General features: G+C 40.7%; 1 protein-coding gene across 2 annotated transcripts; it reads right to left on the bottom strand.

Moving 5' to 3' along the window:
- Positions 1–5,895: 5,895 nt before the first annotated feature.
- Positions 5,896–11,630, bottom strand: siva1 (SIVA1, apoptosis-inducing factor). Of its 2 annotated transcripts, XM_053633688.1 has the most exons (5): positions 11,432–11,630; positions 11,248–11,323; positions 9,236–9,433; positions 6,399–6,552; positions 5,896–6,162 (listed from the first exon to the last, which is right to left on the bottom strand). In XM_053633688.1, the coding sequence occupies exons 1-5, from the start codon at positions 11,600–11,602 to the stop codon at positions 6,114–6,116; spliced, it is 648 nt and encodes a 215-aa protein (XP_053489663.1). In that variant the 5' UTR covers positions 11,603–11,630; the 3' UTR covers positions 5,896–6,113. The 2 variants fall into 2 exon arrangements, with proteins under 2 accessions (XP_053489663.1, XP_053489664.1); XM_053633689.1 differs by lacking the exon at positions 11,432–11,630 and having other exon boundaries at positions 11,248–11,423.
- Positions 11,631–17,038: the final 5,408 nt, after the last annotated feature.

The raw sequence follows: 17,038 nt of genomic DNA, 5'->3' as shown, positions 1-17,038 counted from the left end.
ATCAAAAATATATATGTATATATCTCTGTTAAATATAGGTGTACAACAATTATTGGCAACCCTATGAACTGATATGAAAAAAATATATTTGAAGTATATTCCCTTTGATATTTTACATTTTTTTCAGTACACCTGGGTGACCAGGAACAGGACATTGTTCAACCATGACTTCCTGTTTCACAGGGGTATAAATATGAGGTAACACATAAATTCCCTTAGTCATTCATAACAATGGGTTACACCAAGGTTTACAACTGTGATGTGTGGTAAAAGGTTGTTGAGCTTCACAAAATGGGAAGTGGCTATAAGAAAATAGCATAAGCATTGAAAATGTCCATTTCCACCATCAAATGTTATGAATGCCCATTTCTACCATCAGGGCATCAATGAATCAACCTGGAAGAGGACGTGTGTCTATATTGTCTCAACACACTGTGAAGTGGATGGTTCGAGAGGCCAAAAAATCTCCAAGGATCACAGCTGGAGAATTGCAGAAGTTAGTTGCGTCTTGGGGTCAGAAAGTCTCCAAAAACTACAATACGAAGTCACCAACAAGAAGTTGTTTGGAAGGGTTTCAAGAAAAAAAAGCCTCTACTCTCATCCAAAAACAAACACAAGTGTCTTCAGTTTCCAGACACTACTGGAACTTCAAATGGGATCGGGTTCTATTGTCAGATGAAACCAAAATAGAGCTTTTTGGCAATAAACACCAGAGGTGGTTTTGGAGCACACAGAGAGGTAGCCATATGGAAATGGTCCTCATGTCCATGGTTAAATATGGTGGTGGCTCTTTAATGTTTTGGGGCTGTTTTTCTGCCAGAGGACCTGGACATTTTGTTAGGCTACATGGCATCATGGACTCTATCAAATATCAACAGATATTAAATGAAAACCTGACTGCCTTTGCCAGAAAGCTTAAAATGGGCCGTGGTTGGATCTTCCAGCAGGACAGTGATCCAAAACATACATCAAAATCAACACAAAAATGGTTTACTGACCACAACATCAAGGTCCTGCCATGTCCATCCCAGTCCCCCTGACTTGAAACCCATAGAAAACCTGTGGGGTGAACTGAAGAGGAGAGTCCACCAGCGTGGAACTTGAAATGTGAAGGATCTGGAGAGATTCTGTATGGAGGAATGGTCTCAGATCCCTTGCCATGTATTCTCCAACCTCATCAGGCATTATAGGAGAAGACAGAGCTGTTATCTTGGCAAAGAGAGGTAGCACAAAGTATTGACTAAAAGGGTGCCAATAATTGTTACACACATATTTAACAAAGATATATATTTTTGATAAACCTGTGTTGTGTTTGCAATTGTATTTTTGTGAATTTTTTTTTTTTTAAACAAAACATCAAAAAGTTAAACAATAAAGACAATTTTTCATAGCCTTTTTTTTTTTTTTTTGGCTAATATTTACCAAGGGTGCCAATATTACTGGAGGGCACTACATTTCTTGTTCACACATTTGCCTTACGTTTTGAATCTGTTTGCCAGTTCTCTAAATAAAACTCTAATCTGCATTTGCATCCGCTTCCTCCTGCCATTCATGACAGCAGTGCTATGTAAAAAAATAATGAAGAAGACTTCGTTTTCTTACTACAAATTTTGCTTTATTTTACTGTATATCTTCTGCGTTGCACTGAAAATTGTAGATGTCTATAATGTTCCTTTTCAAAAATGTATTTCGTAGACACATGTCTGCCGTTGTATGTTGTTAAAAAAAACATATGAAGTAATAGAGCACTCTTTAGATTAAAATGGAGAAGACTATATGGTGTTCGTTGCAGAAACCGAAACAAGAGTGAGAGCAAAACTCCAAAATGCTTGGAAAAACTGCCCGTCAATTTGCTTCTAAAACTGCGTTTTAACGTATGCTGCCAGTCACAAGTTGATGAACACCCTATATTTTTGATAAAATTTGAAAATCTAATGGACGAGTAAATATAATTGAATTGAAAAATGTTTATTATTAAATGTTTAATGAATTGAGAAATGTTAAAAATGACTTTAATTCACTGGAACAGTCTTTCCCATTCTAATTATGTGTTTGTAGCACACCATATGGAGTATTTATGTTTTACAGTTAATACTGGCAGGTGGTACAGTAGTTACCAGGTAGCACTGCCACATCACAGCTCCAGGGTTCAACCCCGAGCTCAGGTTGCTGTCTGGGTCGAGTTTCTCTGTGTGTCCGTGTGCGTTTCCTCCTCCCCAAAACCGAGCTGATAGTTGGATCGGCTGTGCTAATCTGTCCCTAGGTGCTAATGGTGTCCTGTGATGCGCTGACATCCCATCCGGGGTGTATTAATGCTTCATACCCAGTCTAGCCAGGACAGACTCCAGCTGGACCGTGACCCTGACCAGGATAAAGCAGATGAATGAAGACGTTCATACTTACACTGTGTATGAGCGTTTCATCTCTATTAATTGTATTCGTGAAAGCTGAAAAATAAACAAAATATGAATAATGTGGCCCCTTATGTGTACAATCCGAACAACGGGTCCATATTTGTTTTCATCCCTAATGTGTTTAAACTAGTACGAATATGCCAGGATCTTGAAACACCATTAAGCTCAGGCTTAAGAGAGGTAATATAGCAAAAAAAATAAAAAATCAAATAAAAATAAAGGACAACTTGAGGTTTTTATATATATGAGGTATATATATAAATTTAGTGCTTACTTGTCTGGGTTTTTTTTTTTTTGGTCAGGAAATTCACTCTACCAAGATAATTAATTATAACAACACATTCCACAAAGACGATTATACCTTGGAATTACCCTTAGCAGACCTGACTTACTTTCTCCCATGAGTATAAGATCCAGATTTTTGTGGTCAGTATACAGTAAAAACCTGCTCTACTGCAGTCAGCATCACGAATGACTCATAAACTGGAATTGGCATTTATTTAAACTGCTACATAAGTATCAGTTTTGTGACTCAATTGACATACATTATGTTTTCAATTTTATTTATGGAGCGCTTTGAACAATGGACGTAGCCACAAAGCAGCTTTACAGAAATTCGGATATGGATTTAGATTCCTATTGAGCAAGCCCGAGGCAACTTCTCGAGAAGAACCAGACTCAAAAGGGAATCCATCCTCTTCTGGGTGACACCAGATAGTAAGATTATGAGTCATTACTCATCCACAGCTGTATGCTATAAAGTCAAACAGTGCCTATTGTGCTGAAAGGATCTTCAGTATTGATTCCGGTTTTGATTTCATTAGCGGTTTTAGCTTTAGGTCTATAGTCTCCAAGTGAAGTTGAATCTCAGTCATTGAATAAGTAATGAGTGAGTACAATCTTTCAGCTATCCAAGTGATACCATCCACAGCCATCTTGCCACCTCAAGCCTCCAGGGTTCGCTCCTGAGCTCGTGTTACTGCCTGCGTGATGGTTTGCATGCTCTCCCCATGACCTCGTGGGTTTCCCCCAAGTTCTCTGGTTTCCTCCCACCTCCCAAAAAAAAAAAAACACGTCGGCAGACGGATTGTCTGATCTAAATTGCCTCTAGGTGTGTATGTGAGCGAATGAGTGTGCCTGGCTCTCGCCCAGCTTGTATTCCTAGGATTAGTTCCAGATCCACCACAACCAAGTGTGGATTTACTGAGGATAAATAATGTCGTTTGTCGCATTTGTCGTTCATGCCTCCATATCACAAACACACCTTACTCCTCAAAAATATTTAAAGAAGCCATCAGTAATTTATCCAAATAGCAAAGAATTACAGTTCACTGACTTTTTTTTTTTTTAAACTGTTTGTTCTTTAAATTGCAGCACTTTTTTTTCGTCATCTACTCTCCTAGTCCTCAATCCTCAGGATGCTCATGTTGTTGCACTGTCCTGTGTATTTATATTAATGTGTTGTATCATTTTGTATGTACAGAACAATGTAGTCCAATGTACCGTCTCATAGGATGAAGCATCTTGTAGTTTATTTGAACTGATACACCAAACCTTTAAACTGGGATTTTCACACCTAGTTCGTTTGAGCCCTCCAAACGCTCTCGGAGCGGTTCAGCATGTGTATGTGAACAAACCGAGTGATCTCAGACCCCCCTAAAAGGACCCAAAACTGAACCCAAAAGGTTCGTTTGTGGTTCGATTTCTTTGTTATGTGTGAAAGCAATGAGGTCCCGGTCCGGTTTGCGTTTCTTTTCGACATGCGTACCTGGAGGCTTGCTATACCTGCTGAAGAGGACCAAAAAAAAAGAACCGGGTTCTCTTTTGAGTCCACTATGTTGTGAACACCAAAAGGACTGAGGTCACATTTGGCTGGTTCCCTTTCTGGTTGACTTTAAGTGAACTGGGTTTGGTTCTTTGAAAATGAACTATATGTGAAAACACCCATTGTCTTTATACAGCAAACAATACAGGTTGTCAGAGCTGTTTTGGCAGCACAATATTAGGCAGGTGGTTGTAACGCTATGGCTGATCGATGTATGTTGCATGTGTGTACATGAACCTTAAACATGGGGCACATATTGTAGTATTAGTGCCATCAGAAGTCTAGATCTTATAGGTACAACATGTTGCCAATTATACACCAATAAGATGTTAATTTATATATTTACATACTTAATAAATTATCATAATGCATTTATTAGTCATTTTCACAAAACAGATCACCAATTAAGAAACAATGCAAGTGTTTATGAATAAAGTCTCATCTACGAGTGTCTAATTTGCACTTTACTGAACATAAAACAAGACCATAATTAACATCTAATACGTGTTCCTTAAAATACAGTGTTGCCTGTGGAACTATGCTCATTTTAGTACACATCATGTCATCTTACACTTGAGTTACTTGCTAGATCCTAGTACTGGAGACACAATATTACATCCCACTGTACAGTAAACATGTACTCCACCTACAGCCTCAGTTCTTTTTACTGTGAGAATGCTTAAAGCCCTGCCTTAAAGGCTCCAGGTAGAACTCTACAACAGGATTCCCTTTCAGACAGGGCTCCAAGTAGAAGCTAGAAATCTTAAAAAAGCCAAAGGGGAAAAAATGGTTTCCTGAAGTGTATGGAGGAGCCAAAGACCTTGTTTTGACTACTTTCAAATTTCCATCACCACAGTGGAAGTGTGGTATTTGAACTCTGACGTGACAGTCACGTGCTGCCCTCTAGTGGCTGTATGAGTCACCATTCTTAAACTTTCTTCCCCCAATTTTAAAAGGCCCAAAATTCTCAGACCCTGAACACTGCTTCCTGTAAAGAAGTGCGTGTGGTCACATAAGGCAGAAGCTACAGCCAATTTTTCCACCATTCCTGCGACCTGGACTAAACTAAGCTTACAAAGAGCTCCTTGAAATGGACAAGCTGACAAATTATGTTTAAATATCCACAGATCTCGATCATCAATGGAACTAAGCTTTAAACACACAATTGTTTTAAGTGATCTCCTCCAACCCCATCTGCATCTCAGGTGACCACAAGGTGCTGAGAATCGGGGCTCATCGATATGTATATCTAGATATAGATCTGATAAACATTTTCCACTACATATAAGTCAACACGACACACAAGCGAGCTCATTAAAACCAAACAAACTGGAAGTCCTATTTTATCCTCAAAGACCTGACTTTTGCAACAAATTAGGCAGGTTATAAACAGTAAGCATCATATAGGAAGTAAGTGCTCTAATTTGTAAAGTTCTAGTCCATTCATTAAAAGTTTAAGCAGTTTTCCCAGATTACCTTTCAAATTCTTTAAAAGGCTATTAACTGGTTAATGAAAATGGAAAAACATGATTAGGGATGCAGCATTTAATGCTGTGAATACGGGAAAGCTTAAACAGATTTAGAGCAGGAATGTAATTAAATTCGACAGACCATCCATAATTTCAATAAATAAAACCTGCACGAGTCATTTTAAAATACAAAGTAAAACAAACAAGTTGTTCAGGTATTTATTTCAATGATTAAAAAAAAAATACATATGTACACAAACACTCGATTATATATGTGTAAAAGGTATATAAAATTCATTTACAGTGTGGAATGCGCTACAGTTTATTACAAGCAAAATACAAAAAGACATTTCATCCACTCCGTTCCTCCAACAACCAGTCCAGTCCGTCTCGGCATCCATCGCATCATGACGAGCAGCTACAGCAGAGGACTTTGTCATAGCGATCGGTGTAACTGTAGAGAGAAGAGTATGCAAAGTTGTTGGAGTTATTTAAACAATTTATATATTAAAAAAAAAAAAAAAAATCCACCCAATTAAAGACAATGTTATATGAATATAGCAGCTTAAATAATAGGAAGTGTGCAAGTGCACACAATATAAAAATCATGTCTAAACTCGCATGCAGAAATGAACGCAAATGAAGCACACTTTGTGAGAGGAGTGCAGAGAAGGATAGAGGAGACATTACTCGGTGATGGTGCAGACGGAGCAGCAGCGGCTGGAACAGCTGCTGCATTGCTGAGTGCAGGTGGGACACGCAGGGCGATCACACCGAGAGCACGCCGTCCTCACTCCTGATGTCCTGTGACACACAGCACACACGGCTGGAGCGGTCACGCTGCCTGAGGACACAAGATGATATCAATCATCAAAAATTAACATGGCTTCAGTGCACAAGAAACCACCATAGTAGCCTTTACAGTCACGTCATTCATTTAACTTAAAGCTCCACCGTCCATATTCTGTCATACCTGCTTTTCAGGCCAGAACATTAGACCACTCGTAGTCAACACGACTAACCTCGAACATATCTGTAGTTTGTGAACGCGCGTGTGCGCGAGTGTGATTATCAGGGTCAGGATTTCCCTGTACAAAGAACAGAACACGTTTACTTTAAACTCACAAAGCCTAGTGTTACAGGTGTGGCTGTGGCTCAGGTGGTAGAGCGGGTTGTCCACTAATCGTAGGGTTGGCGGTTCGATTCCCGGCTCACATCCACGTGCCGAAGCGTCCTTGGGTAAGACACTGAACCCCAAGTTGCTCAAGATGGCAAGTTAGCACCTTGCATGGCAGCCCTGCTACCATTGGTGTGTGAGAATGGGACACAGTGTAAAGCGCTATGGTTTAAAAAACAAAAAAAAAATAAAAAGCACTATACAAGTGCTGACCATTTACAGTTCAACTGTGGCCACCCTGTTTGGGACTGAATTTCTTCACTGTACAAGTTGAACATTATAAGCAGAGAATGAAGAATAATTTTTTTTTTTTTTTTTTTTTTTATAAAAATCACTCCGCTTACTACAGGAGAGATTTTTTGTTCAAAAGCATTTGAGCACAAGCTTAGCGGCTCTCCATGTCCGGGCGGGTAAAGGTTCCATGTGCATTTCATCAGGAGGAGGAAAAAAAAAAAAAAAACTGCCGTCAATATATGGAGGGGAAGTAACTGCCCAACTTTCGTTAAGGATCTCGATGCTTGCTGCCATGAGAAAATTCCCAGTTGTCCCATAATATAGCTAGCTCACATCCAACTTCCAGAGGATCGGCCGCACTGCTGCTTGTTGATGTATTGCATTTAGTCAAGTGTATTAAGGCAGCTGATTATCAGTATAACTTGAGCCTAGTTCACGCTACACGATTTTAAACCTGGTTTTCAAGTCACCGAGCTCGACGACAAAAACCCTTCGATCGGAAGCAAATCAGCGAGCAATCAGCAGTGTGAACTACTTAATGCATCAAAGAGGCTCGCAGACACGTTGCAGAGGCATCGTCGACACAAGACAGATTTAGCGTGCTAACTACCTGGAGCTCATGGGCGACTCCACATCCTGTGGTGTGAAGTGTCAACACTGGCTGCGATTGCTGTGACGAGCTACAGCCAATGAGAGAGCAAGGCATGGGGCGAGGTCGCCGTGAGGAAGGGAAACCCGCAACACATGGCAGAGGTATAAAGCGGAGACGCTCTACAATCCCTGCTGCCTGCATGTGCTAATCCATTCTTTCACCCGCTTTGTCTTTTCCTTTTTGGGGTTTCTTCAACACAAATCATGCATCAACAGCTCACACCACTCATTTCTGTCCTACGTCCATTGTCAAATAAACTACCGTTTCGCATCACATATCCATGTCACTTCACGCGTCAAAAACGCAGTTTGGACACCAGATAAAGTCGTGGTCAGATCGTGTAGTGTGTAAACAGGAGCACAGTTTACTCACACGTGACATGCATAAACATTTTGGAATGCTTTGAAATGTTGCCTTGCGATAATAAATGTAGCAGAGGAGAAAATACAATGTTGTAACAATTGAAGTCTTCGTTTCAGAACAAAGCACACATCTACGTCTACCAGCTAATTCGACACAACTGCTATGGGGAAGGGTGCTCCGAATCATGTGCAGCTCTGCCTGTGAACTTTTTCAAACTGCTACTCATGCAAAACCCTCGATCTTACGCGTGAGCTTTTCACTGAGCTCTGCTCAGTTGATTAGACAGCAGGGATGATTATGCTCTTGACTCTCGGATGACTGTGGAGTCTTCAGGGTTCGAACTTGGGATGAGGTTGGAATGCAGGATAAAAAAAAGAAAGAAAAAACAGACTCATTTGTAGACTTTAATGCTTAGCTTTGTCAACACCCCTACAGTCGAAACTATGTGGTAATTGCACACACTGCAGCTGCGTTACAGATTAAGCATGGGGAAGGAGAAAAAACCCACAATGCAGATCACACAGATCAACAAGCTCAACATTTGCCTTCTTGCTCATTTGCATAAGATTTTTTTTTAGACACTGAAGAAACTGTGGTCCCTATAATTTGACCTCCTTTGGCTACATTTTTAATCCACGGATCACAACACTTAAAATTGAATTTTTGTATAAAGTTTAGTTCTTGCATGAGGGTTGCATGACATTTACTAAAGCTATTAATAGTGCAAGCCAGGAGGAGTTCTGAATAAAAACCCCAACCGTAGCTCCCGAGTGATACCCAGGGACGGAAAAGTTTTGACCCCTCATGCGGGGATTGAGAGTTTGAATCCGAGCGATGCCAGAGCTAAGCGTGGCCAGGAGTCTGAGTGTGTGAAAGTGGCCGTGGTGCATCTGTGAGCTCATGCATGCAGAACAGGGCAGACAACACAGTCATCCTGCATAAGCAGCAGTTTGAAAGATGCGGAGTTTCGTGTGCTTTGGAGGAAACACGTGTTAGCCCCGCCCTCCCTGCTTGGTAGATGGTGTGTGATCAAGACCAAATATGAGAGGGAAACACACCCCAACAATAAAAATCACTGAGTGCAATGAAGTCCAGTTTTACCTGAAACTGCCTTGGCTTTCTTCAGTTTCCCATCCAGCCCAATCAGAGTCTGCCCTTTGAGTAGCAGCTGATTATTTGCAGGAGTCACATCACCCTTATTACACGCACCCACATCAGCGCACTTCTCCTCCGCGTCCACCTTCCAAATCCGTCCCATTACCGCTCGGGTCCCGTTAAAGAGCAGGTTCTTGGTCTTTTCTGTAGAGGAATGCAGACACATTTATTCATTAAAACATGTCTGATAGCATTATGCTTCATTATACACATTCAGTTCACACATTCTGTTGACAGACTGCTTTATTTATTTTTTAGAAAAGTAGAATTTTTTTAAAAATAGCTACAAGAAAAAAACAGGACACCAACATGGGTAGACTAAATATTACACTGACCATACTGTCATTAGTTTCTCAATCATACATGCATGAAAACAGCAGCATGCCAATTTATTTGACATTACAATTTAATTTAACTTAATTATAGAACAGATTCCTTCACATTTAAATAAACCAACCAGGATGTATAACAATATATACTTTTTTTTTTTAAGCAGTGAATATAATCCTCTAGTTTGTGTCACGATGTACAGGAACCTAATTGTGTCCTTGGTACGAGTTGTTTTGAGCATTCCTAAATCACCCTCACCTTTCATCCTCCCTCGGCTCTTCTTCTCTTATTATCTGGTAGACTAGACATCTTGTAGTTCTTAAATCACTCAAACATACATAATACATTTTTTGATTTGATCTGCTCCAAATGTTTCAGTGTATATACACTATGCTTTCTGCATCATTAAACTAAGAAGCTTTCAGTGAATGAGAGGAAGTCAGCCATTTCAGGGACCAAGTTCTGGTCACTGATATAAGGACAAAGAACATAACAGTTCGTGTTTGTATTATATTATTTATATGTACAGGGTGTCCCAAAAGTCTCAATACATACACTAAGCAAAATGTCCTTCAAAGGTTTTTCACACTGTGTGTGTGTATTATATTATGATACATAATTTAACCTTTAAGAATGCCTTTGACATCATCATGACTGGACCAGGAAGCCATCACAAGGTTGCGATGGACTTCAACAGGAAACACGGCAAGTACAATCACACACAGGACACTTATCAAACTCATTAACAACTTCAAAAAGACTGGAAGTGTGGCAGACCAACTGAGAAGTCGACGTCCACAAACAAAGACACAACCGACGTGGTGCCGTCATACACAGTCACCTACATACATACATACAGAGCTTTGACTTTTCAGAAACAACTCTGGTCACAGAAGGTTGTAAAATCATGCAGCATCCAGAGACCCAAGGTTCCCCGTTGTGGAAAAACACTTGTGTACAACTCTCAGGTGTTTGAACACACTCTCCAAGCACAAAGTCTCAAAGTGCGTGTTAAAAAGGGCAAATGAAGCCCTGTATGGACATTTGTGGTGTTTATTTCCTGTAACATCCCTGATGAGCTGTATTAGAGTTTGCTTGGAGGATGGATTCAGCTTGGGGATAAGTCACTTTCCATGTAAACAAAGACAAGCACACTCATAGATTTCACTCTTCCATACATGATTACATCAATGTACATAAAACACACTATAACGTTCGTGCACTTAATCGTCAAAAAAAAAAAACCCTCTTTGACCAAAATATATTTAAAATGTCAACACGTCAAGGCTAAGCTGAATCCACATCACTTACAACAAGTGGCATTTTCTGGTCACAAGCTCTCATGAAAATGGCAAGCAACTCGCCCGTTGATTGGTGGACTACTTACGAGTTTAAACTACTGACCAATTAAAACGCAGGAGGCGGGACTTTCCGATCAGTAAGGTTACGCATTTACGACGGCCTAACTTAATTTATATTTACACTAACAGCTCACGGACTTTCACCACCCGATTAGATTACATAACCCGCCAGTGCAGCACAACAACATTGAACGAAATTAAAATGTATTTTGGAGCGATTAACAGTCATGTTACCAATGTGCGCCACCGGTTTAAGACCAAACTTACCGTAAACTTCCTGTCTGTACTTGTTCCCGAAAACTCCGTGCAGGTTCAGCTCCTTCTGTCCAACATGGATTTTATACTGTGTCGAAAACGAGTCAGTGAAAGGACACGACCTTTTAGGCATGTTGAGAATTTTTTATTATTATTATTATTATTATTTTTAGCGAACTGTGGAGCCCAAACAAACCTCGGCAGCTCTGCTTCTCTCTCCCTTTTCCCGCGAAGTAACTCGGCGCTTTAATACTCCTCTCTGCGAGAACATTGGTGGAAAATAATCAGTAGCACCCTCTCGCGGTTCGGCGGCATGCAAGGTGCGTTTCAATATAACAATCTGTAGTTCACGCCCTATAGTCTCCATTAGCTATGTTTACATGCACTCATTTTCTTCAATCCGAATGAATTCAATCCGATTGCAGATCTGTTTATATGTAAACATTGCAATCCGATTCAAATATTCGTTTATATGTGCATTATACGTATTCAAACAAATCTTCTGTGCAAGCACACAGCGTACAGCATCTGTCGTCATGCCGACCATACAATAGCGGAGAAAGCCATGGACGTGACACCAAATGACCTAGTAGGATTTTTTTGCTTTGTTGACATATATGAACATACATCAGCAACAGTCAACCCCCCCCCCCCCTATTTTTTTCACTTTAATTTGTTCTACGGACCGACTGAATCCTCCAAACTGCATTTCCTCAAACACTTCTTTATTACTTTATAACTTTTCTTCCGTCAGTTCTTTTGACGATCTTTTTTTTCTTTTAGTATGTTCAACAAATATTATGTCTCCGCCATCGATCAGTTCTTTCCACCGGACACCATGTTTAAGACGTAAGACGTGAACGTACGCACCATTGCACTGCACATGTGCACAAGGAATTTTTGAAGCTGATTGAGAAAATAATAGAATTTGAGCATTTACATGGTCATTTTTTCCCTTTCGATCGGATTAGAAAAGGAATAAACCACCCCTTCCTATCCGATCGAAATTTCATTTGGGTCGAGCAAATTCGGATTGATAATGGTGTTTACATGAAGGCTTTCCAGATTACTATTGGATTATTTGGTTGCATGTAAACGTAGCCACTGACAGTTTATCATACCCTGTGGGGACATTCTAAAATGCTTAACGTGGCTTAATGTACTGAAACAGTGACCAGGGAAAACCATTTTTCTCTCACATTTCCCTTGTGATAAACACTATCTACTGCTAAGACAACAGCACCATAATCCAAGTGTAAAGACAAAAATATTGTCTTTACACTTGGCTCTTTTGTGACTTCTTGGATAAGTATTCGCTGTGCTCTTGGAGGAATTTTGGAAGGTCGGCCACGTCTGGGAAGGTACACTACTGTGCTGAGTTTTTCCATGTAGAGATAATGGGTCTCACTGTGGTTCTTTGGCGTCCCAGAGCATTTGAAATAGCTTTGTAACCCTTCCCAGTCTGATATATTTCAATCACCCTCTTCCTCATCACATCTGTAATTTCTTTCAACTTTGGTGTAGTGTGTTACTGGGTAAGACCTCTTAACCAACTTCATGCTGTTGAAAAAGTTCTATTTAAGTGTTGATTTGATTGAAGAGGGTTTGCAGTAATCAGGCCTGGTTGAGTCTAGTCCATCTGAACCCCATTATGAATGCAGTTTCATATATTTCGGGAATTAGTAACTATGGGGGCAAATACATTTTCACGAAGGCCCAGTTGGTATTGGATAACTTTTTTGCTTCAATAAATAACATTATCATTTAAAAAACTGTATTTTGTGTTTACTCAGGTTGCCTTTCAATAAGGATGGGGCAAATACTTTTTCACAGCACCGTATGCTCGCTGAGGACCCCCTTTGTCAACGGCCTCCTATTGGTCAGGCCCACAGTCAGGAATTCATTCCCCTATGTAACTTGGAATATTTAATGTCTTTACCTGTATGGTTAACATCATGTTACTTGATCAGTTTACCATGGACATGTGTAAACATATTTTTACATTACATTTACATTAAATTTATTCATTTAGCAGACGCTTTTAACCAAAGCGACTAACAAATGAGAAAAATACAAGCAAAGCGATATATCAAGCAGAGAACAGTACAAGTAGTGCTACCGTACAAGATCCATTAATTGAGTTCCAGAAGAAGCAAAGTGCACAGAGTAGAGGTGTAAGTGCAAATTTATTTATTTATTTATTTATTTTATTTTTTTATGAGTTGGTTAGGTGTTCACTGAAGAGATGGGTCTTTAGCTGTTTTTTGAAGATGGTGAGAGATTCTGCGGTCTCGATTGAGGTTGGAAGTTCATTCCACCACTGAGGAACATTTAGTGTGAAGGTTCTGGAAAGGGACCTTGAGCCACGCTGAGTGGGAACTACTAAACGTTGGTCGCTAATCGATCGCAGATTGCGTGAGGGAACGTAAGCCTTCAGGAGAGAGTTGAGGTAGGAGGGTGCTGTTTCAGACAAGGTCTTGTAGGTGAGCATCAAGGCCTTGAATTTGATGCGGGCAGCTACAGGAAGCCAGTGGAGGGAGAAGAGGGGTGTGACATGGGTTCTCTTGGGCTGGTTGAAGACGAGGCGTGCTGCAGCATTCTGAATCATCTGAAGGGGTTTGATGGAGCTGACTTGAAGGCCCGAAAGTAGTGAGTTGCAGTAGTCCAGTTTTGAGATAACAAGAGCCTGGACTAGTATCTGTGTAGCCTGTTCAGTGAGGTAGGGTCGGATTTTCTTGATGTTGTACAGGATGAACCTACAGGACCGTGCAGTTGTTGAGATGTGGTCTGTAAAGGTCAAGCTGTCATCAAGAATCACCCCAAGGTTCCTGGCCGTCCTGGTTGGCTTGAGTGTGGTTGAGCTGAGCTGTACAGTGAGATTGTGTTTGATTGAGGGACAGGCTGGGATGACGAGAAGCTCAGATTTTGCCAGGTTGAGCTTAAGATGGTGTTCCCTCATCCAGACCAAGATGTCCGACAGGCAAACAGAGATGCGTGCAGAGACGGATGGATCGTCAGGCTGGAAGGACAAATAGAGCTGGGTGTCATCAGCATAGCAATGATATGAGAAGCCATGAGACTCAATCACCTGCCCTAGAGATGTAGTGTACATAGAAAAGAGGAGTGGACCCAGAACTGACCCCTGTGGAACGCCAGTTGTGAGTTGCTGAGTTTCAGAAATACCTCCCCTCCATGATACCTTGAAGGATCTGTCAGAGAGATAGGATTCCACCCAGCTCAGAACCGATCCAGTGATGCCCAGGCTGGAGAGAGTTGACAGGAGGATCTGATGGTTCACAGTGTCGAAAGCAGCAGAGAGGTCGAGTAGGATGAGGACAGATGATCTAGAGGTTGCTCTTGCTAGTCGTAAGGCTTCAGTGACGGAAAGCAGAGCAGTCTCCGTGGAGTGATTGCTCTTGAAGCCAGACTGCTTGGTGTCCAGGAGGTTGTTCTGTGTGAGAAAATTGGAGAGTTGATTAAAAACGGCTCTTTTCAAGAGTTTTGGAAAGAAAAGGGAGGAGGGAAACAGGTTTGTAGTTGTCAACTACAGCAGGGTTAAGTGATGGTTTTTTAAGCAGTGGGGTAACCCGGGCCTGCTTAATTGAGGTAGGGTATGTGCCAGTAGAGAGGGATGTGTTAAAGATGTGTGTGAGTGCAGGTAATAGTGTGGGAGAGATGGACTGAAGAAGGTGTGAAGGGATAGGGTCAAGAGGACAGGTTGTGGGACAGCTAGAGAGGAGGAGTTTAGAGACATCAGTCTCTGAGAGGGGAGAGAAGGAAGTCAGTTGGGAGTTACATGGAGGAGGAGCCGGTCTATACATGTCTGGGGTTGAGAACTGGTTCCTGATTGATGTAACCTTGTTGGAAAAGAAAGTGGCAAAGTCATCTGCAGTGAGAGAGGTAGGGGAAGGGGGAGGAGGGGGACAGAGAAGAGAGGAAAAGGTTTTGAAGAGAGTGCGGGTGTTGGGAGAACTACCAATCTTCTCTAGGTAGTATGTGGCTTTAGCAATTGAGATGCTATTGGAAAAAGAGGAGAGAAGTGTCTGGTAATTGGTTAGGTCAGTTGGGTTGTTAGATTTGTGCCATTTCCTTTCAGATGCTCTTAGTTTGGCCCGGTTGGTACATGAGAACACAAAACTTACTTGTATTTTTATTTAATTCTTATTTACAATCTTGTTGCGTGTCGCAGGGAAACTGGAGCCAATCCCAGGTGGCATGGGGCACAAGGAGGGGTACACCCTGGACAGGGTGCCAATCCATCGCAGGGCACAATTACACACACACACACACACACACATTGACACACCCATTCATACACTATGGACACTTTGGACATGCCAGTCAGCCTACCATGTTTGTCTATGGACTGGGGGAGGAAACTGGAGTACCTGAAGGAAACCAAAATATTTCTTGACTTTACTAAGTTCAACTTATCTTATTCAGTTGATCCAATTAATAGCCGATTTAGTTGTATTGACATATTTAAACGAGTTGGCTCAACATTTAATTATTTATATGGAATCACACGTGTTCAAGACAATGTATTAACTATCAGCCAATTACATTACTGCTTACGTCACTTCCGCAAGCCATTATGTTTCATTCACAAGCAAGATTGTGCTCTTTTTCATCGGTGGACATCTTGGATGCAGCCAAGTCAGGTAATTTATTTTATTTTATATTAATCTGAAGATTAATATGTATTTGAGATTACTCTTAAAATGTCTCTTGTTAATTTATTTTTTGACAGTTTGATGATGGATGAGGTGCATTGCGACCATAGAGGCATTTGTAGGCGGTAGACCGCTTCACAGATGGTATTTTTCCACAAAATATTTTGAGGTAATTTATGTCACGTTTTTGAGGTAACTTATTTTATTAGCGAGTATTGTGTTCTTTTTTTGTGTGTGGGATTAGTGAATAAAATAATCCAGTTACATGCTGCCTACGTCACTTCGCAAGCCGTTAATTTTCTCTCAAGTAAATTCATGCCTCATTTTCGTCTCTGAGCATTTTATGCTAATCAGACCGATTGGTTGCAGCTGCAGCAGGATTCTTGTAAACCTGTTTTGACATGCGGTGCATAATGTAGGTGTGTTTTAAAATAAGTGTATTGGAAGTGTAAATTCGTGTCTCATTCGTTTGAATGCATCAAAATTATTAATGTTTTAAAATGAGCCTGGAATTCTTGTTGGCGTTGGCTTACTGAGCGATTTGTTTAAATGAAGAGTCGGTTCAACTGATCCAGTTCATTCATTCAAACTCTCGAAATAGGATAAGCGGCTTTGGTAATGATTCTTTAAATGAACCGATTCAAAATCCTCTTCTTGAATCGTTCGAGTCATTCTCACTCGTTCAGTCGGTCAGAGTTGCAAGTGTTGGCTGATCGTTCTGCACGTGCAATCGACACTTGTTCACAGACTGTTTCGGAAATCCCGACACAGTAGTAGACACTCGACAGAAATTTAATACTAATGTAAGTATTTTATATTTTCTGGGTCTAAAGAGAGCAGAAGTTTTGCTGTTCCAAATGTTTAGGCTAATGTGTTCTACATATTATATTCGACTGGTAGACTGCATTGATTTGTATATTTAACAGAGTTTAATCTGGCCTGCTTTGTTCACTCAGAGTCAAGTAAATCTGTTCTAATGTTCATTTATTTTCCATAGATAAAACAAATGTTTGCTTACTCATGAATACATACTTTATGCCTTCACAGAATGGTAGCGCTTTGGCTCGTAACTATTTTAAATTTGTCTATCTTCAACAGGTTGTGTTTGAGTTCCACAGGCTTGTAGCACC

The sequence above is a fragment of the Ictalurus furcatus genome, chromosome 9, assembly GCF_023375685.1.
Source record: "Ictalurus furcatus strain D&B chromosome 9, Billie_1.0, whole genome shotgun sequence".
In the NCBI taxonomy this organism is placed as follows: Eukaryota; Metazoa; Chordata; class Actinopteri; order Siluriformes; family Ictaluridae; genus Ictalurus; species Ictalurus furcatus.
This window is presented reverse-complemented; position numbering and strand designations above follow the sequence as displayed.